This window comes from Peromyscus californicus, unplaced genomic scaffold (genome assembly GCF_007827085.1).
Source record: "Peromyscus californicus insignis strain IS unplaced genomic scaffold, ASM782708v3 Scaffold_13__1_contigs__length_99412109, whole genome shotgun sequence".
In the NCBI taxonomy this organism is placed as follows: domain Eukaryota; kingdom Metazoa; phylum Chordata; class Mammalia; order Rodentia; family Cricetidae; genus Peromyscus; species Peromyscus californicus.
The window spans coordinates 94,546,362-94,571,704 of record NW_026294424.1 but is presented as its reverse complement, the minus strand read 5'-3'; the positions used below and the strand labels follow the sequence as shown (position 1 = coordinate 94,571,704).

Below are 25,343 nucleotides of genomic sequence, written 5' to 3'. Positions count from 1 at the left end.
AATATGACCAAAATTACTTCCCTAATTACACTATGAGGTAGGGCAAGATGGAGCATTCTAAAGCCAAATTCTTGAGGGAAAAACCACTGAGAACTGCTTTGTGACTGTGCCTCGTGGAGGATGGGAATGAGACACGTGGAGATTAGTCTGTGGTATAAGATGAGGGGCCCTGAGAGGGATGATGAAGCCAATGTGCAAAGGTACTCATTGTCGTCTTAACCTGAAAAGCCTGCGGGATCCTCTAAACACAATTAAAGTAATCCTTCAATAACAGGCCCTAGAAGAGAGGGACTGTCCTCATCTGAGGGAGAGAGAGGGAGCGTTGAGAGTGTCCCCGGAAGCACCCGTTGGGATGACTGGAACGGCAACAGCGGCGAAACTGCCCATTTGCAAATTGGGGTGCTGGGGAAGTTCTCCCTGGTGGGCAGTGCTGAGGAATGGAGGTGAGGTCACAGGTGGAGGACCTGAGTGGCACACAGGGAAAGTGCTTACCACATTACCTGGCGTTAAAGTCGGTGAAAAGGAGGTACATTTTCAACAAAATTATACTTTGGGCAACACAATGAACACTAAGAGACTCAACTTCCATTTCAGTCATCTATTGCTGAATACCAATATATTGACCCAAAACAGAAGCCCATATGAAATGTGGAAAGATTTTGTGGGTCAGGGATCTAGTCTCATCAGGAGTACTGACCTGATGAAGGAGTGTCACCCACACATGAGTGTGCTTTGTCAAGGACACGTGGAAAGCTGAGATCATTAGGACTGGTAAACGGTGTCTTAGATGGCATAACAGCCTAGGACAAGTGGCTCAAGGCTCCTGAAACTAATGTTCCGAGAGAAAAGCATTAAAATTCTGTGACCTGGATCCAGAAGTCTGGAACGTCACTTCTCCCTTACTCACACGCTGAAGCAAGTCACTGAGGACAGCCCAAATTCGAGGAAAGAAATAAGGCTACATTCAGTGAGAAGAGCAGCAAAGACCTCACAGCCTGTGGAGAGAAGTGTAAGACGTGGTCTCCAGCAGCTCAGCAGCATCACTTGGAATACAGCTGGTGTCTGTGGAGCTTTGGTTCTTGGTAGGATATTTCTTTCTGCTGCCAAATGTTTCATCTGGAATGTTTGTCTTAATGGCTCAGACTGTCTGGCCAATAGGAGAATTCTAGACATTTTGGGTTCTAAATGCTGGTTTCCTCAGAAAGGCCTTATGCATAGCATGAGTCTAGCCCGCATCATTGAAAGTTTCAGCTGAAGTCCTCCATCTGGTAAGAGCCATCCTGTTCCTAACAGAAGGAAAAGGTTTCTTTTCCTCCTTTCCCACCCCTCATCTCAGCCTCTTGAGCTGGAGAGCACTAAGTGACAAGGTAATTCCAAATCTGTGCATTACTAACGACCAGAATTATTAATCCATTTTCTGCCTTGGAGTGCTTCACAAAACTGATAGTTTCTCCGTTGTCACAGGTGTTGGGAGTCCCCGATAGCTAGGTGCTCCCATTTGAGTCTCATGGGAAAACTATCCCTTCCCTGTTTTGTAAATCAAGAAACAACTTGACCAAGGTCTCTGGGCTGTCGGAAGGCAGTTCCGGTCTGGAGCTCAGATTCCAGTTCCCTACCAACAGTTCTTTCAAACCGTGCTGCTTTGAGCAAGCTTGTAGATTTGAAAAAGAACTTTTATCATCTCCCATGAGTGCGCAAAACTGAGTCATCAAGTATAATTCCACATATGTGAAATTTTGTCTCTCTCAGCATCTTTCATCTAGTTTCAACTGGTCTTTCTGAAAACAAAGTCTGCGTTTGTAGAAACAGCACACCAAGTCTGACTGTCTCAAAATAAATGATGTTTCGCTTATCCCAGAATAAATGGTATTCATCATACTGAGCAAGGGCATCATGGTTTTCATTTTCAAAGTACATTCACTGCAAGCATCAGCAAATGAAGCCTCCTGAGTCTTCAGTATGGCACTCATTTTCACAGCATCTCTCACTTCCTAGTACAGCCCTCCACTTCATACAAATCAGCACATTCAAATAAGAACCTACAGACCATGAAGTTGTTCCCATCAATGGGACAAATACAGTGACCATGATGCGGCAGCATGCCCAGTGACCTATCTAAAGGACAGAGAACACACTAGAACCATCTCCTGCCCTTTAATATGGGACAAGCAAGTATTTACCAATGGCTTACTAGCAGTATGTCATCTCAGGCAGTTTTTACATCGTATTAAACATAAAATTTTGAAATAAAGAAAAAGGAAAATGCATTTTTCAATGATTCTTTACAATTAGCACTCACTGGGAGAATAAAATATTTTTGGACTATCATCAATCATAGATATATCTTCTGAATTCCCTCTAAATTTACTGTTTATTTACTTGAAATTTGTGTTATTTTTGCTCTTAATTCCAGATATGAAACATTTTTATTTAAATTTTTATCCTTTGGGAATTTCACATATGAGTACTATATTTACATCATGTCCACCTCTTCCTCTTCCTCCTCTGTTTCCCCTTCCCCTAGTAAAATATTTATTTTTGATATTTGAGTCAAAATGTATTTTGGAGAGAAGAGCCTCTGGGGGTTGTGAAATGTATAGGGTTACTTTTGGTTTCATGATAAAATACAGTTGGAGTGGAGCTGGAGGTCCCCGGCAGCTTGTGTCTTTTCTCATTGTAAATGGAAACAAATGGAGGATCTGTTTTTATAGGAATAAGACAAGGTAAGGACTGAAATAAGTCTGTCCATTCAGATGTGAGAGACTGGTAAAATGATACGTCTAGAGTGGGTAATAGCCAACTAGCATTTGTGAAATTACGTAGTGATCTTCCTGAAGGAAGCCCCCATGATCACTGACACTGTCTCCTTGATTCACAGGTCCAGACAAAATGGTAGCTGTCCTTTTCTTCCTGTACCTCTTGGGGACTGCAGCTGCAATCCCGGTAAATTCTGTATTATGTCTCTTCTGTGTTACGTCTCTCCCTCTTGACTCTGTATTTAGAAGGAAATGTTCTTGACCTGAGGTGTTGAAGCAGGAAGATCCATGTCAAGTTCCAGCTGAGCCTTAAAAAAAAAAAACCCAAACAAAGACACTCCCACCAAAAATAATTATTCTAGAATGGCTTTGGATCTTTTTTAATTCCAATTACATTCCTTATTGTCCAAGAAATAAATGAATAAGTAAAAGGAAGAAAACCAATATAATATGCTTTAAATACATTTTTTCCAAACAATAAGGTAAAATAAGTATGTAGCAGAAAATGTTGACTATCATCTTATTAGACAGAGTGTACCCAAAGAAATGGCCATGGAGAAATAAATTAGCTTATAGATCTGTGAAAAAATAAAGAATTTAACATGTACTGCATAACCATTCTCCTCCATTATTTTCTTCAAGACCAAACATATACTATCTAATTTCTCAGATTGAGACTCTCCCCAATTACTCTACAATAATGAAAACAGGAATCAGTGTAGTAGGACCATAAATGGCTATGGTAATCAATGGCTGCTACCTCATCTCTAGGCTGTCCAAGAAAGTATGCTCCAAGTTGGCTTGATGAGGGCTTCCTCTACTTCATAGTCAGGCACGCTCACCCCACCACTGTGAGCATATTCCTGAAGGCCATGTCAGCAGCCTCAGCACCATCAGAAGATTTCCTTTTAAAATAGATCCACGGCCTTGTGATCACTTCCGATGTTCCACAAATGACCTGTGTCATCTTCCATTAAACCATTGTGCCAACTGCTTTTCTTCACCCAATGGAAGAACCAACCTCCTTTAAATAGACCACATTGCCCCCTCTACTCTAGCCCAGGATTCTGTGATTCGTTTTAGGTGAAGGGGGGCTAGTTCCAGACAGCTTTATCGGCAAAAACAAACTCCATGCCACCCTGATCCAGTTCATGGAAAGAAAGAATTTATGACAAACACTAAGAATCATGCTGTAAATTAACTCATGTGGAGTAGTGCAGTTGACGTTACACATTGTGCTCTGAAATTAGAAAAGTGGGACAAATTAGCACAGAACCGAGTTCCCACAAAATCACTGCTTTTTCCTGAAAATACATTTTCCCTTTGGAATGGTCATGGTTTCAGCTTTGTAAACAGACATCATCCAGAGTCTTTGAACCAAATGTCTGGTGACACTCCCACATATAGACATAAGCCAGATGTTTCCTTTCTGAGGCAAGTTATTACAAGCAGACCCAGCCAGATGCTGAAAAACTAAGTATCTTCTCAAAGGACTGGCCACTGTAAAATCCTGCAGCATTTCCCAATCCTGGTTGACTTCTTTAGCAGCTAATAGTTTCTATGTGGCCGAGAGATTCCAAGCAGACTCTCAAGACAGCACGAGAAATAAACATAGATAGACATGGGCATGATGACGAGATAGATTTCAATTGCTTCTGAAGGATACTTCTGAAGGAAAGTGGGCTGCCATACCAGTGTGCACTCCTTGGAGGGAGGAAAAGCAAGAAGGCAGAGGAGAGAGACAGGGAAGGAGAGCAGGCATTCAGCAACAAGCCCAACCGCCCCCTCCAGCGCCTCTCCATGATGCCCTGTGGAAGAAGGGACTTACCAAAGCAGGCTCCATTTCTCCTTTTCCTCTTCCCTTCAGCTTTTTTCAAATTATTTTCAGTGTTAATCCTCTTAGTGAGAAGGGGGAGAGATGCACAAGAGCAAATAGAACATAACAGATCCCATAGCCACCTGGCTTACTTTACGGACACTGTCAGCACTACGGGACCTGGATGAGAAGACACTGTCCAGTCAGAGCCTGGCTCTACTCTTACAGCCACTGCATACCCACAGGATCTCCATCTGTGATCATGGCAAACCCCTGCTTCAGATGCTGACAGTTCATGGGTTATCAGCATAGAACACGACTGTCAGAAAGAGGAGTTTTAACTTGGGAACTCACTGAAATTTACAAAAAGTTTGTCCATCACTCAGGGTTTCTCTGTGCTTCTGCTCACTTTGCCAGAGGAGGTGGAAGGATAGAAGACAGCAGCTTGTCAAGGCCCAGTAGAGATCAAAGATCCCTCGAGGCTTCAAGGGAAATTTCCCTCCAAGTCTAGCTACTCAGCTTCCCTTTGTGCGTCACTGCCCAGCTCTCCACTAATGTCTCCAGCCTTGTATGAAGCCGTTGCTCTGGCTGGAATCAGACTCATCAGCTGCTGCTCCCAGCCAGCCTCCATGCCTTGTCTCACACAATCTTTGAAGGAGTTCTAAATTAAATTGCTTATTTAGACAAAGATGTCCTGATGTATGCTGAAGGCAATGAGACCAAGAAAATCAGTATTTAGCAAAGATCTTATAATCTTTTCTACCAATTGTCAGTGAGAACTTCAAAGCAGCCAAGGTGCTGTACATTGCTACATCCCAGGACTAATTTTGTTTTTCTTCAACTTTGTGTTAAATGACACTTTTCAAGATTATAAATTATGAATGCTTCTGTCAAGGTTTGAGAATTCCAAAAGTCAAGGATAATCTTTATTGAAATGTCTTCTGTTTCATTTTCGGCCAGGCTTTGTATATATACATGAATGTGACTATAATTCTTTCCGGTAACAGTATATCACAGGCATTTACTTGTAGTCTAGAAAATTCTAGAGACTATCGTTCATTAATGCTATCACTAAAGATCGCAGTAGTGGTGATAATGACAAATAATTTGTATTTTTAAGCTGGCATCTGTATATTAGTAACACAAAGTCTTCATTTTTTTCAGACAAATGCAAGGTTTCTCTCTGATCATTCCAACCCAACTGCTGCAACCCTGGTGACGCCCGACGACACTGCAGCCCCCAGTGTCGGGGTGGAAGCTGCAGCAGATACAGAAAACCATGCCGAAGATGAGGTAAAAGTAATCATTATATGAGGGTCATCTTTTTCTTTCTCCAGAGAATTCAGTATCAAGGCATGCTTAAAGCTTAATATATTCATTTCTCAGTTTAATTTTGTAAGTACGATAATCACGTGAACCTAAATACTAGACAATATCTGACTAACAAATGTACTCCCTGTTGTGAATCGCTATATAAAACATTTCATTTTACAAAATTCAAATTCAGGATAAACCTGTGCGTTAGAATGTGAAGAATAACATGAATATATTTACAAGATAATGTATGGAGGGAAAAAAAGGAAGACTGTTCAATGCTAGCTTTGTAGTGGTAAATAGGAATACCATGTCATTTATTTCAAGAATAAACTTTTGTTCTTTTAAGGCTGAAAAACCTTCAGCACTGAAGTCAGAAGAGGAAACCCACGAGCAGTCAACAGAACAGGATGAAACCCACAGCCATGAGATGGACCTGAAGGATGAGGAGGATGGTGATGGCGATTTAAGTGTGAATCTGGAATATTCACCCACGGAAGGAACGATGGATGTACAAGAAGGGACAAGTGAGCCTGGCCAGAAAAAGCTCCTAGAGAACACCGATTCCCCTGCTATTGCCTCGACTTCCTCTGTGGATTCCAACCAACGTGAAGACGTCACAAAGGGGGAGGAAAGCCAAGAGCAGCCTGTAGGGGACACGAGCCAACCGCTGAACAGGAGCAGCGAGCATAACGGAGACTTGACGGAAGACGAAAGCCAGGAACAAGAAGCTCCCGATGAAGAAGAGGAAGAAGAGCCAGGAGACACTGGTGCTCCCAGCGAGAACCAGGAAAGGGAAAAAAAACTTCCCGAGGAGCAGCCTGCCAGCAAGCAGGAGGAGAACAGTGACCAGACTGACGGCACCTTAGAAGAGTCCAGTGAACCAACTCCGATAAGCGAGATGCAGAAGAATGGGTCTGAGCAAGACAACCCAGGGCAGGAGGGCGACTCCAACGCAGAAGGGGAGGCTGACAGGGCAGCAGGCAGCAGGAAGCATATTCAGCACACAGAGTGGCAGGGCCGGGAAGGAAAGGCTGGCCTTGAAGCTATTGGTAACCAAAAGGACATGGATGAAAAGACGGTTTCCACAGAACCCACGGATGACGGTGTCATCATGACCAGGGATCATGGAGCCAGTGACAATGGGGGCAGTGATGACTCCAAGCACGGTACAAGTGACGACTATTTCATCCCGAGCCGGGAGTTCCTAGAGGCTGGAGACACGGCTTCCCTTGACCATCATGTTAAACATGTTGAGAAAGCAACAGATGAGGATGAGAACATAGACAAGAGTGAGGCTGGAGATGACCAAGGGGTGAGAGCATTTACAATGATACCTGTCCAATCAATCAGCCAAGAAACAGTCACACTCTGTTGTGTGTGCTTCTGGCAGTACGTCCCTAAAATACAGGGCATGCTGAATTTCCCTCATTTGAAATGACAGACCAAAAGCATTGCAATTTTGTTTCAGACTCTGTGCTCATACATAATGAGATATCTTGAAAATACAATCCATGTTTAAGCACAAAATTCATTAATTTCACAAGCACTCTCTGTGTGTGTTTACAGCTTAAGCATAATTTTATATACAATATTTTTAATGTGTCTGTATTTTAACTGTGACCTGTCACGTGAGTTCGTGTGTTAAATCTCTACTTTTGGGGCTGGGTCAGTGCTTAAACAGTATTTGGATTTTGGAGAATTTCATATTTCAAGTGTTCAGATTATGGATGCTCACCTTGTTCAATTATGTATTTGTCTGCCTGTCTCCATCATTAGACTGAGAGCATGTTTTATTTGGGCTCCTATTAGAAGCAGACCTTCAATTTGAGTGACAGTTATTATAGGAGTACAAGAAACAATAAAAAAAATAAAAAAATACATAGGGAAGAAAAAGAAGCTAAAAAAATTAAATTCATTAAAATTAAATTTATTAGGGAAAAAAAAACTCCCAAGGATTATTCCATTTGGGAGTAAGGGACCTGGGACATTTATTTTGCCTGGGACTTGCTAGAGAGGTAACAATTCCCCCAATACATCCAGTCTGTCCTTTGAATAAGCCAAGTAGATTTCTATGGCTCAGGGGCTTAGAAATGCAGAGAGGGGAGCTGAATTTCCCTGCAGCTGGCTGGAAAATTCTGACAGACCTGAAGAATGGGAGACAGCGGCAGCTGCAATTTTGCTGTCTTCAAAGCTGGCGTTACGTTGGTCCAGCCGAACCATGGTGTCTGTCAGAATGCCTCCAACATGATCAGAGCCAGCATGTTCGTTGAATTAACCATAAAAATTAAAGTACTCCTTTAAAATACAAACACATGCCCATATGGAAATTGCAGTTGGGAGAAAGAAGGAATTCTGTTTTGATCTGGCTGCTTAATCACCTGGGACTTTCAGGCAAATTCCCAGCACACTGCCTGCCCCCCCCCAGGAGGAATTGACCCCATCTGCCCCCCCAAACAAGAGGAACTGACCCCGTTTGGGGTGGCAGGTAATCTCAAGTCCCAGGACTTCTCCTGCCATTCTGAGATAGGAAGTTTCTTACACCTCAAACCCTGCTAAGAAAGTTTTACCAACACCTCCACAGAGGTCACTGATGGACTTTCATCCTCATGACAGAATCCCAAGACAATGTATGGGGACAGTGCTTTGGACCCAACTCCAAAGGGGTGATCCTCCTCACACGGAACGATTCTTACTCTCCAAGAGTTACTGTCAGGCCGGGCGGTGGTGGCGCACGCCTTTAATCCCAGTACTCGGGAGGCAGAGCCAGGCGGATCTCTGTGAGTTCGAGGCCAGCCTAGTCTCCAAAGCGAGTTCCAGGAAAGGCGCAAAGCTACACAGAGAAACCCTGTCTCGAAAAACCAAAAAAAAAAAAAAAAAAAAAAAAAAAAAAAAAAAGAGTTACTGTCTCCCTCCGCAGTTGCAGGGGTTTCCCTGTTGAGATCTTAGCATGCACAGCTCAGTGGCAGTATGCACAGCTCAGTGGCAGTATGCACAGCAAGACAGAAAGCAAATCACTGATCTCTTTATCTCACTGAAATTCTGCTCTTGTTTTCAAAGGCCAAGAAAGCCGAGAGCTCACTGAATGTTGAACCTTCAGAGGAAGGCAATTTGAGGGGGCGCAGTGCTGGTGAGTGGATGCCATGCAAGCCGCAACAGGTCCAGGGAGGGATGGACTCTGACATTTGGGCTAGCACCCCCTTCCATTCTGATCCAGAAAGCCACGTCCCCGGCCTCCCTGAGGAAATATTCCATAAAGTGTTGGTATTTCTTGTGTGTGTTTGATAGGCTGTGGGTCAATGTGCTTAACACACTGAAAGCCCTGTTGAGATGTTACACAAAGCTATCTTTATCCTCCCCAGAGCCCCAACACTGCTTTCAGTTCTGAGAAGGGCTGACTCTGTTGCTTACTCTCAAATCCATCCTACCCCAACCACAAACATCTTTAATTTCAACAAAATTAAATTCCCCTGGCTTAGCTTCCAGCTTCTGTGCACATCATTGTGTGCACTTCAGATTCTGTCTCAGGCAGGTCAGAGAGGACTGCTGTCCTCCTCCAGCACCCTGCAGTCTGCTGTAAGGAGACAGCTGAAGTCCTAGGCACACGTCTGAGGCCAGAGTCCATCTGCAGACGAGCACATCGTTAAGGTGCTTTCCGGCATCTCCCTGCTTTCACGGTTTCAGAATCTGGTTTTCCTGTCTGATGCGTGAAAGAGAAGCGAACCATCTGGATGGCGTCATGCTAATGCACGACTTCTCTGTGTCTGTGTTCCCTTTTCACTCTCTCCTGTTAGGCTCGTGCACGAACTTCCCGTGTAAGAGGGGGCACACTTGCGAAGCAGATCAGCAGGGGAAACCCCACTGCGTTTGCCAAGATCCAGAGACTTGTCCCCCTGCAAAAATCCTTGACCAAGTAAGTATTCTGCACAATAGTCCTCAACATACACCAAAACTCTGGTTTCCTGAGTGGAAATAGTTTGCAATTTAATCTATTTTTTAAGTGGGTACATCTTATATGATCTAATATTTGAAGTATGATCGAGTGGGAGCAGATACCAGAGAAATTCAAGTGTTTCAGTTAGGGCATAACAAATTAGTTATGGGGCTGAGGAGATGGCTCAGCAGGTCTGTGCAGGTCTAAGGACGGGAATTCGGATCCAGCACCCACATAAATGGTAGGTGAGAGTGGCGGTATCCTTGTAACCCAGGACACTCAGAAGGCAGAGGTGGGGACTGCTGGAACAAGCTGACTAGCAAGACCAGTGGTGTAGATGAGCTCTGGGTTCAACTGGGAGATACCACCTCAACAATAAGGAGGGGCGAGGTCAGAGATGACCTGGCGTCAGTGCCCCCCCATACACACACACATACATGTACATGCATATGGGTGCACACACACAAAACACGGACTGTAGTGTGTACACTACACCCATAGCACATAAAATATTTACATTTAAAATTTAAAAGATAGCAAACTTTTAATTCATTCTCTCCTGGGGACATTCACAATTTCAGTTCTATGGAGATCTATCTGGAGCTAAATTATCATCATGGGTTTAACTTAGTAGATTTTTCTTTCTTGGTGCCAGATCAGAAAATTGTTATTTTAATAGACTCTACCAAAGCACATCTTTGGCCAGACATGTTTGCCAGACATCAGGGAAGTGTTCTCCGGGGGTAATGGGTTCCATCACTTCTTGTTTCCCTTTCCTAGGTTTGTGGCACTGACAACCAGACCTATACCAGCTCCTGTCACCTCTTTGCCACCAAGTGCAGGCTGGAAGGGACCAAAAAGGGACACCAACTGCAGCTGGATTATTTTGGAGCTTGCAAATGTAAGACACAGACCACTACTGCCAAACATCATTTCCGGGTGATTTTTGTGCCTCTCTAAATTCTGTCTATACAAACAAAAGAGTTGATATAGTTATGAAATCAGTCTGAAACTAACACCAACTCAGGAATTCCCAGGCCTTCATCATGGGAGATTCTGAATCCATGGGGTTGTGTCGGAACCAGAATTTTGTTTTACTGCTTGGTTTTCAAGAAACCTAGACAATTCCAATTCTCCCCCACTGAGTTCAGAGGCACCATTGTGAGATGCACTTAAAGACTTGAAAGACTGGGATTTTCTGAATTTCGTACCTCCCCTCCAATTTCACTTAAGTCTTTGTCAGGAATTTTTTTGCAGTAGATTCTTCCAGAGGTTGTTTAGCACCGTCTTCCTGCCCCAGGGTGTCCTCAGTTGTGTTTGGCACATCAGTAGTCCCACACTAGTACAGCCCAGGTATGTTTCTGCTTCTCAGTTTCTACACACACAAGGTATGAAGTGTTATGGTTTGACTTGCTCTGTCCACTGAGGTGGACAAAATCATCCATGTGCACTCTGGGCAGAAGGCTGGGACGTTACTGTGATCCCTCGGCTTGTCCCCGACGAAGGCCGGGACGTTACTCTGTTTTCTTATCTTGTCCCCAAGGAAGGCTGGGACGTTACTGTGTTCTCTCAGCCTGTCCCCACACTCTGAAGCTTTGCACTGAGGCAGTAGCCACAGCCTTGAGATCCAGGGAGACGGTGATGAACTGAGCCCTCTTGGCAGCTCGTGTCCAATGTGGGGCCGCCTGGAAACAAGTGTGGGCTTCTCTAAGTGCGGAGATGCATGATTTGCTGCTGCAGAGAGAGCTCCTGTCGGCTTTTTCCTCTGCTGCTAACCAACAGCCCGAATGCCCTCCACTTCCAGATACCTGGTCCCTGGTTCTACAGCACTAGTTCTCAGTCTTTACTGCATGTCAGAATTATTTGGGGGGGGGGTCTCCTAAGGCATCATGATGCCCAGGTCCCATCATAAAATCATCAAGATCTTCTTTCCATAGTAACTGTCACCTACTAGGCATAGTAATGTGAGTCTATCATTTGGCACCTGGGAGACTGAGGCAGGAGGATCACAAAAAAATATCCAACAACTTGGGCATTTGATTAGGATGTTTTTAAGACATCCCAGGAGGTTCTGTTGCGCCACCAGTCAGGAGGAAGCAGGTGTGGAGCTTCCGGTGATGAGGACTTGTTGTTTGGAGCATGGTCATCTCCTGTTTTCTGCTTCCCCCAGCTATTCCTGCTTGTACCGACTTTGAAGTGGCTCAGTTTCCCCTGCGGATGAGAGATTGGCTCAAAAATATCCTGATGCAGCTTTACGAACCGAATCCCAAACACGATGGTTATTTAAATGAAAAGCAGAGAAGCAAAGTAAGCTCCATGCTCTGATACCTGAGTGTCTATCTGCGGGACCCCAGGAAGGGGGAGGGGGCGGGGAGGGGATGGGGGGCAGGGGGCAGGGGAGGTGAGCGCTCACTGCCTTGATGTCTGCAGGACCCGAGGGGTGTGTGTGTGGTGAGAGCTTACTGCCTTACACAGCAGCAGAGTCTGCCCCCTTTTCTGCATCTGCTTAGCCTGCGTGCATTAACATTCTATCACGGTCCCCATCCATGCCGCAACTTCCGTAACACAGCCAAACTGCCCGCCTTCTGTTCACGGGGCTGTAGCCTGTAAAGTGTTCCTTAAGTGTCTATGACCAAGCAAAGTTAACAAACTCAGCTTTCTGGTCAGCTTTCCCTGACTGTAAGAAATACCTCAGATAACACGACTTAGAGAAGAAAGGTTCGGCTCACAGTTTTGAAGGTTCTAGTCGGTGACCAATGTTGACTGTGTTGCTTTGGGCCTATGCTGAGGTAGCACATTGTGGCAGGGAATATTCACTTCACAGTGGACCAAGGAACAAAGACAAAAGAGGAGGTGTGGGGCTCCTCAAATTCCCTTCAAGGGCATGCTCAAGGACATGCCCTGTATGACAGGAAACTTCCAACTAAGCCCTACCTCTGAACAGTTGCACGGTCTCCCATCAGTGCTGTGGGCTAGGGACCAAGCCTCCAACTCACAGGCCTTTAGAGGACGCTGTATCTGTGATAAAGCAGACCCAACGCACCTAAATCTAACATTTTTGGCCTCACAGGCCAGGCACAGGTTCTGCTATAAGGGAACTTGCTCATTATGCCAGCACACATTAAGATGTGCAGAACACTGATCCCAGAAGTTTTAAGAGAAGATTCTTTCATCAGGTAGTTATTGAATGTATTCCACGTGCCATAATTGACCTACATTCTAGAGATACAGCAGCGGACACATAAAACTTCCACCTTAAAAAGTTTACATTCAAGGCAAGAAGACAGATTACTATACAGAAGTAAATTCATGTGTGTGAAATTCCTGGCAATAAACTGAAATGTTATTTTGCTGAGTTGTTTTAAAACAAAAAGAACGAGAAAGGGAGGCAGGAGGGAGGGAGGGAGGGAGGGAGGGAGGGAGGGAGGGAGGGAGGGAGGGAGGGGAAGGGAAAGGAAAGGAAAGGAAAGGAAAGGAAAGGAAAGGAAAGGAAAGGAAAGGAAAGGAAAGGAAAGGAAAGCAGAGGCTGGCTGCATTGATTAGAATCCATCCCACCTGGGTCAGGCTCACATCCCGGGCAGGTTTTCATCTGTCACACTGTTACCCTTCCATCAAGGTTTAACAATTCTGAGACGTGTTCCTGGTCCCCTGACACTCTTCTATCTTCTTAATCTCAGGTCAAGAAAATCTACCTGGATGAGAAGAGACTCCTGGCTGGAGACCACTCCATTGAACTTCTCCTGAGGGACTTCAAGAAAAACTACCACATGTATGTGTATCCTGTGCACTGGCAGTTTAACGAACTGGACCAACATCCTGCCGACAGGTAGAGACTACCTCCCACCCCGGGACACTCCCTGGTAATGATATCTATGTGAAACAGAACTCCAGACACCACTGGGAATACTTCCAGCTTCATTTTCAAACACTGAGTACAAACCATCGTGGTTAGGAATCTAATTAAAAATCAGTGAGGAAATAATGGAAGATATCAACAGCACAGCTTCTGAATTACCGTACTGAGTTTACTTATTAAATCTCTGTGTTTCCCACAAAGATGCCTTCTATTCTCATTCTTGAACTAAATCCACAAGGTGATCTAATTGGCTCAACTCGGGTCACCTCTGGGACAATCCCAGCCTGGCCAGGGAGTGAGCGCCAGCTCACACAACCCAACGTGGGGCGCACATCTAGAGGCTGGGATTGGTGGGTGCACAATTCTCAGCAAGAGGCAAGCTTTGGGCACCACGACCCATTCGTGCCTGCAGCTTTTCACTGTGTACAATTCACTTGGCATGCACAGTGACCTTGTGGAAGGAAATGCCCTTGGTGATCGAGACTTAAGTCCTCATGCACAAGCCATGCCGTTAACAGGTGGTCATTGTTCTCTTGCAGAATCTTGACACATTCCGAACTTGCTCCTCTGCGAGCTTCCCTGGTGCCCATGGAGCACTGCATAACGCGCTTCTTTGAGGAGTGTGACCCCAACAAGGACAAGCACATCACCTTGAAGGAATGGGGCCACTGCTTTGGGATTAAAGAAGGTAAATTCGTTATCAAAGAACAATGTCTACTTCTTCAGAGAAATGCTGCGTCCTATGGCCTAATAGCAAGATTGCTATTAGGGGTGTGTGTGTGTGTGTGTGTGTGTGTGTGTGTGTGTGTGTGTGTGTGTGTGTGTACCCATGCATGCACAGTCCTTTAATCTCAGGAGGCATAGACAGGTAGATCTCTATGTGTTTCAGGCCAGCCTGATGTACATAATGAATTCCAGGACAGCCAGGGCTACATAGAAAAACCTTGTCTCAAAACAATGACAACAACAACAACAATAATAATAACAATGTAGGAGAAGCCTGAGTAACAATGCTGAGTTGTCTTCTTGCCTCCAGGCACACTATGCAGGTGTACACACACACACACACACACACACACACACACACACACACACACACCAGATGCTTTATGGATATATCTAAAAATATATACACATGAACATACAGTCAAGCAGAAAGAAAAGACAGGCCATCAAAAGTCAGAATTTCCCTCAGAGGTTATATGTGTGACCCTCACCTTAAAATTCTTCATGCCAGTGTACAATGGCTTGGAATTAGCAAGACCTGAGAGTGTTGGCACTGAGTCATTTAACGTTCAGCAGAAGAATGACCCTGCTGCTCTCAATGGTACTCTGCGAATAAACACCAGTGAGAGCCTGTTCCAGTGAGAGCCTGTTCTGTGAACACCTCCTCTTCTGCATTAGTCGCTATACTTCATAACAAATCACCCCCAGACTGTTTGTCAGGGTCAGGAGTCTGGGAGTCACTTTCCCGGGCGGGTCTGGCTTAGTGTCACATGACCAATCTATTAGCTAGTGCAGAGGTTACCTGCAGGATCTGCTTCTAGTCACCTGGTTGTGTGCAGGTGGCTTCAGGACCCCACCGTGTGGTAGCCACCTACCCTTAGCAACTGCAACCAAAGTTGAAGTCCACATCACTCTGCATGTTCTGGTGGTCACACAGGACAACCCTGCGGGGAGCATGGGCCAAGGGGGGATCACCGGAAACGGACTTCATTCTACTCAAAAGAAATGAACAAGCTAGTAGACCCAGACTGATACAAAAGGATCAATTTCCTTCCTAACACCTATTCTCCAAGCAGAGTATTTATTCAAGTTCACATATATCCCCACAAACGGTTAAACCTGTCTTTCCAACTCCCTGCTGAAAAGAGAGCGCATCCCCAAGTGCAGCTGAAGCCCACTATGATCAATATGAGGAGCTCAGCTGGGCCAGAACATTTTCATTTACGTCCTCTCACAGGACTTGGTTGGGATGTTAAAGACCTGATAAAAAGGCAAATTTGAATAAAGGCCATTTACTTAAGGAAAAGGAGTTTTTCTTCTGTTTCCTTTACAAAACGTCTGGCAGTTCTTCCACAGTCAGCCTGTCCAGGCTCTGACTGGAAGAGCCAGAAAGGTCCAAGCCCGGTGATTTGCAAAGCTACTAATGGTCTTGTTTGTCACTGTGGTCTGGCTGGCCTTGCGCTATTTTGAGGTTGGGAAAGATTTATCGCATACTAAGCCAATAAGGCAGTCATTAAATGTTCAGTTAGAATAAGTAAACAAGTTATCACTTTGGGAAACAGCAGGGCAAGGCAAAGAAAGAATGACACCTCTTTATAAATGCACTTTCTTCCCTGAGAACACTAATAAGAGCACAGGAGAAAATAAACTTTAGCCAGCATTTTCCTGAATTTCAACTGCCGTGATCTAAACTAGCTATGTTCAAATGGCAGAGCCCCGCCATTAGCCAGCTCTGGGCATGCCACTCATCTCAATCTCATCTTTAGTTGTAGCTACAAAGCTCAGACAAGCGGAGGGAGGGTCTTCGTGATGATGACACACAGTCTGTCTCAGTCAGGGTTTCTATTAATATGATCAACATCACGACCAAAAGCAACATGGAGAGAAAAGGGTTTATTTTACCTTACAACTATCAGGTCACAGTCATCACTGAGGGAAGTCAGGACAGGAACCTGGAGGCAGAAACGGAAGCTGAAACCGTGGGGGAATGCTGCTCCCTGTTTGCTCCCCATGGTTTCCTCAGCCGGCTTTCTTATAGAACCCAGGACCACCTGCCCAGGGGTGGGGACCATCACTCACAGTGGGCGTGGTCCTTTTACATCAATTATCAATCCAGAAAATGCCCCACAGGTTTGTCTTCAGGCTAATCTGATGGGACTATTTTCTCAACTGAGGTTCCTTCTTCTCATGTAACTCCAGCCTGTGTTGGGCTGATGAAAACCCAACCAATACACCACCTCTTGCATCTATTCACATGACTCTTAGAAAAAAACTTTCCAAGTGAAACTACTGGGATAAGTCAGACCACACAGGGTCTCCTGAGCCCTTTCAAGACTTTAGGAGTGTCGGTGTGTCATCCAACAAGAGTCCTGTGGTTACACTGTGGAGTGAGTTACGAATGGTTGAGGATGCTGTGGTAAGTCCAAGAGTTGATAAGAACCTGACTCAGAAGTGATTGTGGGAAATAAGTGATGCAGTCAAGACATCTTAAAATAGAAGCATACCCACACGGTGCAGGTTTGGGGTATAAGGAGGCAATGGCTGGGAGGAAATACTAGGCAGGGAGCAGACAACTGAGAGAATCTAGAGAAAGCATGTCATGTCCCCATTCCTGCCTTGGGCCAGGCAATAGTTAGAGGCACTTTTCCTCTGAGGTAGGAAACACAATGACAGGAGCAGATTGGGGGCAATGACAAATTCATTGGGACAAGCTGAATTTTTAATTACTTACAAGACAAATATGATCCATGGCTCAATATAGGAGTCATAAGTTCAATAGAGTTTGGACATTGAAATATACATTTGGAGAGTTACGGATATAATTCAGTGGTAGAATTATTACCTCAAATATGCATGGACCTGAGTTTATCCACAGCAAGAGAAAGAGAGAGATTGGGCTTATGGGGAATAATCAACACTAAGGAAGGGAATTATTATGCCAAAGAAACTTTATCAAGTTATAGGGCAAAGGTCTAGGATTGAACACCATGGAATCACACATGTAGACAACATATACTGGATAAGGGTGTAGAGAGGGAATAAGCAGTGCCCCTAAATAGGGAAAGGATGAAGGCAAGTTCCGTGTCGAAGAAGGTGTCCCAAGGGGAAGGGACTATGCTGACTGCAAGGACAATCGAAGGCAGAAAAGGTTCACAGGTCCATTGATGTGGAAATAGGGATGTCCAGGCAGTCCTGGCAAGGCTACCCTGGTCCAAAGTGGTCTATGTCCATCAGAGGAGGCCATGTTGTCTGCCATCCCAGCAGCAACAGGCATGTCTGCAGATGACTCAGTCCAAAGCTAAATGAGCTGTGCCTAGACGTTTGCCCTTCCTATGACACTTCAGCCTTCCTTCATACTTGGCACTTCTTGCCCTGGTCCTCCTTTGGTGTTTCTCAAACTGTACAAAGAATTCCAAAAGAACTGCCTAGGTGTCCACGTGATAGCTGTCCACCACCAGGGATTCTGATTCCAGAGGTGAAGCCTGAAGACATTTTCAAAAGTTCAAACTATGTCGAGAGTCACTTCCATGCTGCCTTTTTAGATGGTTTTGCACATCCACAGCTCTAACCTTCCTTGGTTGTGTGGCTTTCCAGGTGACTTTCTAAGAGTGTATCTATTTATGTATTTATTTATTCATTCATTCATTTATTTTTGCAGAAGACATAGATGAAAACCTCCTGTTTTGAATTAAGATGTGAAAGAATCGAAACTTCCCATCGGCTCCTTCTGCGTTAACCACTTCTGAATACATGCAGCCATGACACTGTAGATTCATATTTAGCAAAATGTTTGTTTGCATGTAAGAGAAGACAATGATAGTAACTGCCTGATGGTGATATACATACGTGCTAGGCTTTAACATTCCCTTAGGAAATAAAACTTTAAAATTAAGTAGACTCAATGTCTACAAAAGACTGTACTGTCTGGGAACACTTTAACTCATAATAATGTTACTCTGCATCTAATTTTATAATTGATAATTATAAAACATGAAAAATGTCTTTGTATTGTGACTAACACCTTATGCATGTTAAGGAAGTGAGATATTGCATTTTGAGGTTAATGTGCCTCATTTTCATTATCTTAATGTCTAATAAAGAGCCAATAAAGTATCAAATACCTGCTCAAGTTTATTTCCAGTTATTTATTTTAAAAATTAAATGTAAAAAACCAACCCAGGGCTTACATTAGAGATCAAAATGGAATTGTGCTTGCTTACTGCTCAAAATAAAAAGTGCACTTAAAGAAAAGATTGAGATCTGTTCTACAGTAAAAAAATTGTAACAAGCTAATCTCCAGCATCCTTCATCATTATGTAAGTTTCAATGGAAGAGGGGAGGTTGAATTCAATTGCTTTTTAGCCAAGTGAAGTTTAAAATGTGGGTGATTCTACATTGCTTTATCCAAACTTCTGTACAGCAGCCCTTGTGTATCGGAGAGAAAGAGGTCTGAAAGATCTCTGTGTGTTTCATTTCTCAACATAAAGTGAAAGGGGCAGATGATGAGCCATGGAGTGTCATGATGACCAATGCTGTGAGAGATCAGCCCTACTCCTGTGGCCTGATTGTGTCCCAGAAAATTTGTGTTTCCAGTTGGGCTTTTCTGCAATGCTAAAAACTGGGGCATAAAAGTATAAAGGACAGCACACAGTTTTCCAATGTCTGAAGTGAGGCACCAAAAGTTTCTGGCATCCATTTTATTCCAATTTTATAGTATTTGAAAAAATGGGAGGTTATGTAGTTTTCTATTGAAGTAGCACTATTGACACAATTACCTTCAATTGTTTTTATCTTTTGTGAGGTAAGTAAGTCCCTTTTTCTTTAATTAAAACCACAGTAAATCATATCCTCTCTAGATAATTAGGTTAAATTTGACCAAACAAAATATAATTATTTATTTTTATCAAATAGGAAATTAATTTTAGAAATTATTCTAAACTTCAGAATATGTTTATGTACACCACAACTGTCTTAATTAGAAGCCAATTTTTAGAAGTTAGGTTTTAGAAACCATGTTTTATAATTATACTAGCAGGTGTCAATTAGGCCTAAAATTTTATTTTACTCTCAGGGAACTTCATAAAAATGCTTTATAATAAGGAAAACTGATTTTAATATTAAGGATGCCATCTAAACATTTACTAAGAATTTTTATTTGAAAATCATTTTCATTTTGAAATAAAAATACTAAGAATGGAGGTATTCAAATCTTACTGCAGGTCTAAGGCCCCTGGGAAAGAGATCACAGAAGCACTTTCATGTTCTTGATGGTTAGTGCTTAATGACCAGTTGGTTGTGATAAAGATCACTCTAATCCCAGTCAAGGCAATGAAGTTGTCTTTTCAGAATCAGTCTTTAAGCCAGTCTTGATAATTGTGATCTCCTAAAAATGGGAGTTCCTGGTCTCAAGCCAATTGCTCAGTATAGCCATGAATTTGTGAGTCATATTGCCTATGACCATGTAGACATTAGTAACACAGCTTAAATACTAGCCAGGTGTAGGGATGTCCGTCCACACTGCTTCCTGAAGCTGTTGCTCCGAGGACCATTTGAAGCACAGGTAATTAACACGATATAATTTATACTTCTCAAAGGATGTGGAACATTCTTGGGTTGGGTAGTTCAATGATTCCTACTAGGTCCACTTATCAAAATAAGAAAGAATTTTTAGAGTTTGAATCCAGAAAATATAGAAAGGAAAACTATGAAAAGAAGTCTCTGTTCAAGCAATGTGATACAAACTCAAGCAGTGTGGAGTTTAAGTATAAAGTAGCTGGCAGATGATTCATAGATAGACAGAATCTGCCTCAAATGTTGGGCACAAGTGTTCCTGAAAATATGGTGAGGCTGTTCTCTCACAGCCAGACTCCATAGTACAATGGTGTAGTTTAAAATGCAGAGGGTAAGTCAGTTCTAAGTGAATGTGATTTTACAAATGAAGGTTTACTTACTTCAGAACCAACAGAGCAGAGCAGACCTTGCTGAGTTGCTTTCCTGAATTTATTCACATTGTGCTTATTCTTATCAACCCATGATGCCTTGAAATTTTTTCTCATGTAATTTCCTTTCTAAGGAACTGTAATTCTCAACAGCTGCATCCAGGGCATATGGACTGGTCAGCCTCATGCGGCACAAGCTTTATCTGTACATTCTGTAAAAGCTTTTCTCTACATTAGCTGGCGATAGTCACTCCCCCATTGTAACAATGCAGACAAGAGATCTATGCACAGAGATCACAATCTCAAGTCACTAAGGAAGAGTGGGGGTGGCAGGCAACGTACCAAGTCAGAGAATGACTGGTCTAGGGGCATTTAACGCTTTTTAAAGGTTTTCCAAGCTTTAAAAAGAAAATGTGAATCTAGAGGCAAGATTTAGCCTAGCCCCTGTCAGCATGTCTGCTTCAACCGTCTGTTCACCATGGAAACAGGATGTGGAGATCGATCACATCATCCTTCACTCCAGACTCTCTCTGCAGAATGACGGTTTTCCTCCTGGCCGCCCTGCTGAGCACCACCACCGCTCTGCCCATCCCTGTGAGTACTTCCTCAGCTGCTCTGTCAGTCACCACTGGGAGTCTTCATGTTTCGGGGCTAGAAAGCATCTCACATCTTCACAGATGAGGAAAGTGGAGTCCAGGAGTGCAATGGGATCAGGAATCTTCCTGGGTCTCAGGCTCTGTGTGTCACAAAGCTGCTTCTGAAGATCTTAGCCAGAGGGTGACCTTGGGCAAAGAACTAACTCATGCTCTCCCTGTCAACTGAGTAAGATCAAGTGCGGAGTGTAAAAATGACTAGAAATGGTTCTAAAACACTTACCGTCCTACTTGCAACAGAGAGCTCTTAGCAAACTTAGCAGCAATATAAACCAAGCCCTCTACAAGGACCCAGGTCAAAAGTGAGCAGTTGACTTGAGCTTCGTTTATAACAGTGCCCTACATCACCTGGAGTTTTCTTAAAAGGCTCCTCTCAAAGATGCTCTGACACCAAGACTGATGCCTGATAAACTTGGTTTTACAGGGAGGAAGATTTAAGACTACCCACTCTAGTTCTAAGCTAATATTAAAAACTTATGTCTGAAATATGCAGTTCGGGAGTGTGACAGATCATTGAAGTATTATACATGGATGTCTTTATTTTGGAAAACAAGGTTTGAATAGTAACCTCTGCCCATGTGCAGCATGCCTGAATAATAAGCCAGTCTGTTGTATTGGGTCATAGTCTCTTCTTGCGACATTAACAAGAACTGTTGCTATGATGTGTTCTTGGTAGTGCTGGGCTCAAACCCAAGGAGTTGCACATGCAAGGCAAATGCTCTTCCATCCAGTTACATGCCCAGCCCAGACACACACGACTGTCTAAAGTTCCAAACGAGATGCACCGCCCATCTCTATAGGAACACCGTGCTGAAGAAGCTGCTGCAGCACACACATCTCCCAAATTTTAGTTAGCGTCTCTGAAACACTCATGTGTTTCAGCCGTGGGGTGGTAATGCACTGTGTCCATTTGACGGGAGCATTTGCTCTGCAGGTGATCTGCGAAATAATGATGCATTTTATGGCACCACCTCAGAATACGTAAAGCACAGCGACACCCCACCACCAGCAGCAGCTTAACCTTTTGCTGTGCACTGACTAACCACGCTCCCCACATTTGTAGCAAGTGAGACCTGTAGGAACAAGTTATGTTTACTGTGGACAGTGCCTAGCACCAGGGAAGCATGACACCCTCTCCATGCACATTTGGCCACAGGGGGGCTTTCAAGGGAATGAGAGACCATTCAGAGATTGTGGGGAGATTACAAAATTTAAGTTGATACTCATGCTCCCTTTGAACATCTACCTACTGAAAACTAATCTAGAGCAGCCCTGGTGCTAAATATACCAATACAAGAAATGCAGAGTATAATCTTAAGAGAGTAAATAAGTACATGGTTTAGATATAACGTAAAAGCCAAAAAGTGCTTGGCCTTCTAAGTCACTGGACAAAATCAACGCATCACTTCCCTGTTAAACATGTAATTTATCTCAGAGGTGAAGCTACATGACTGACAGGCATAATGCTCAAGGCTTTTTAGCTGTTCTCATATGAAGTGAAACGTCTTGCTGGATAAGGTGCTGTCGCCAGATGCTTCACCTTGGTGCTTTTCTTCTTCTTTTTTTTTTAAGCTTGGACAATCTGGAGGAAGTTCCAGTGAACAGGTACACGTGTACATTCAAATAGCACATTCTTCACTTCAAAGCTGTCTTTTATAATCAGAACGACTCACACTGTGCTTCCTTTTACAGAGATTCAGCTTTTACCCACCACAAATCCTGCCCTTCTTTCCTCAGTTTCCCTTCCCCCAGGCGCCTCTGGTAAGCAGGGGGTGGGAAGTCGCAAGTGTATCATCAGTTGGGTGATGGCTATCACACTTTCCAAATTTTGACCCAGAAATACGACGACATGTTAAAAAGAAAGCTGTTGGCTGTTGACAGTCCTCTCCCAGCACAGCTTGTGGTGGAGTGGCCACGGCCTGGGAAACGTGCCTCCGGCACTGTGGCCTCTTCCCACGTTCTGCCACACCTAGTCCACGGGTGCTGGTGCTGCTGACGTTGACCATGAGGAACCTTAGCTCCGTGAAGCGAACAGTAGCCTGTGATAGCCTTCTTTTGCTGTTACTAAATCACTCTGATGCTTTCTTTTCTTTAAAAGAAAGGTTTCCTCGGGTTTCTACAACTTTTCCTCAAAAGTCAAAGCAAAGTTAGTTGCCCTTCTTGCTGACAACCTCAGTGTCTCCTAATAGTTGGAGTTTTATAATAGTCTCGGGGAGGGCTGGACAAATATTAAGTGGATGACAGGGTCTTGTTGAGACATGCTCCCAGAGGAGCCAGCGAGGCTGTGAGTCAAACACTCCCCAAAGAAGACAGGTCCTGAGCAACAGAAAGAAATCCTTAGTGTGGGCGTGGAAGCTCTCCACCAGGAGAGGGCGCCAGTATCTGCAGTAGAGAAATCGGTGGGTTTGCAAGAACGGCCAACAGAACCTTGGACATTATGTTTAACTAATTAATCAAAATAATTAAAACTCCTAAAGGAAAATAGTGTATCAAATCCAGAGCTGCGTAAGGGCAGTAGCCTTGTTTATTGCCACCCCATCCCAGAGGCATGCACTGAAAGGCTAAAATGGTCAGTGAATAAAGAAAACCACAAAGGAAAACAGGCATGGCTTGCTTCACTCACAATTCATCTTTTTTTTTTCTTTTTTGTAGATTCCAATTCCTTTTCCCTTCCCTTTTGATCCAAATCAGGTAAATATATTTAAAACTTCCTTTAAGAAGATATTTGACTAAAAATTAAAACTTGTTTTGTTTGATTTAAAGATGTAATGTACAATCCCACCTATCTCTAAAAGCTGAAGCGCCTAAGCCAATCTGTGATGGCATGGAGGGAGCAAGGGCCCAGCACTAACTGGAGAACCGCCTGAGGAGGCAGATGCAGCCTGCTCTTTAAGCCTGTGGTGGGGGCTCCTAACGTTCATCTTACCTGTAGGCTGTTGCGCTTACATTTACAGGGATATGACTTCATTGAGATGTAATTTGTCTTAGAAGCTCTACTTAAGGTTATGGTCAGAGCACAAAAGGTGTATTTACCTCGTAGTTTTTAACAAGGTTTTCTTGAAGTAGGTGATAATGATTTGCAAGATGATACATTCATTAAGTTAAGAACCCAAAAACAAAGCTGTGTGTTTATTATACCACAGTAGTTCAATTTTTAAATACTACTGAAATTGTGAGAAATAACCATTGGCTCTTCTTCATGATGAGCTTCTCCTAAGTACAATGTGGTGAGCCTGTGTGAGTGATCTTCACAAGACGTCCCTCCTGTGCCGAGCCCACAAAGCAAACTGTGGAGAGCACATTTCCAGACGTGGTTTGAAAAGGCGTGCAGGAGGGTTTGTAAACTATCAGTGGTACGGGTTTAATGATGAAATTTTAGGAATGCTAAGGGCCTTAAACGTATGTTTCCATTTACCAGGCTAAGTCAGAATTGTAACTCCAAGTTAAAATGCTAAATTATAACTCTTGGATTATTTTGTTTCTTTTATTCAAGGTTCTGACACCTACTCAACTTTTAGCGGTAAATATATTTTGTTCTGTTGATCTATAGGACTCTAAGAATAGAACACGTAATACCATGAAAAAAGAGTCAGCTCATTCTGAAAACCGCTGCACTCACTCAGTTCATTCTGAAAACCACTGCACTCAGTTCATTCTGAAAACCACTGCACTCACTCAGCTCATTCTGAAAACCACTGCACTCACTCAGCTCATTCTGAAAACCACTGCACTCACTCAGTTCATTCTGAAAACCACTGCACTCACTCAGCTCATTCTGAAAACCACTGCACTCACTCAGCTCATTCTGAAAACCACTGCACTCACTCAGCTCATTCTGAAAACCACTGCACTCACTCAGCTCATTCTGAAAACCACTGCACTCACTCAGTTCATTCTGAAAACCGCTGCACTCACTCAGTTCATTCTGAAAACCGCTGCACTCACTCAGCTCATTCTGAAAAGTGCTGCACTCACTCAGCTCATTCTGAAAACCACTGCACTCACTCAGCTCATTCTGAAAACCACTGCACTCAGCTCATTCTGAAAACCACTGTACTCACTCAGTTCATTCTGAAAACCACTGCACTCACTCAGCTCATTCTGAAAACCACTGCACTCACTCAGTTCATTCTGAAAAGTGCTGCACTCACTCAGCTCATTCTGAAAACCGCTGCACTCACTCAGTTCACCCTGACAGAGTAAAGGCACCTGTTAAACCCAAAGGCAAAACCAACCCAGCATATGAGAAGAGTTCTTTCCTTTGACTCCATTCATTGAGCTATAAAGTATCAAGACAATGTCTTCGACCACTGATGCAGGTGAGTGGCGTGAGTGAGGAGTCAGAACAG

The 25,343-nt window shown here is 43.6% G+C and overlaps 1 protein-coding gene across 1 annotated transcript in view; it reads left to right on the top strand.

The window, feature by feature from the left end:
* The window catches only part of Sparcl1 (SPARC like 1), a 29,583-nt gene extending 11,052 nt beyond the window's left edge, over window positions 1-18,531 (top strand). Inside the window, exons 2-11 of the mRNA XM_052735570.1 lie at window positions 2,879-2,943; window positions 5,737-5,865; window positions 6,236-7,201; window positions 8,947-9,016; window positions 9,681-9,799; window positions 10,601-10,721; window positions 11,991-12,127; window positions 13,498-13,646; window positions 14,216-14,364; window positions 18,061-18,531. Of these exons, the coding sequence (XP_052591530.1) occupies window positions 2,890-2,943; window positions 5,737-5,865; window positions 6,236-7,201; window positions 8,947-9,016; window positions 9,681-9,799; window positions 10,601-10,721; window positions 11,991-12,127; window positions 13,498-13,646; window positions 14,216-14,364; window positions 18,061-18,089 (1,923 nt within the window). The 5' untranslated portion in view covers window positions 2,879-2,889 and the 3' untranslated portion in view covers window positions 18,090-18,531. The remainder of the gene's footprint in view (window positions 1-2,878; window positions 2,944-5,736; window positions 5,866-6,235; window positions 7,202-8,946; window positions 9,017-9,680; window positions 9,800-10,600; window positions 10,722-11,990; window positions 12,128-13,497; window positions 13,647-14,215; window positions 14,365-18,060) is intronic.
* Window positions 18,532-25,343: the final 6,812 nt, after the last annotated feature.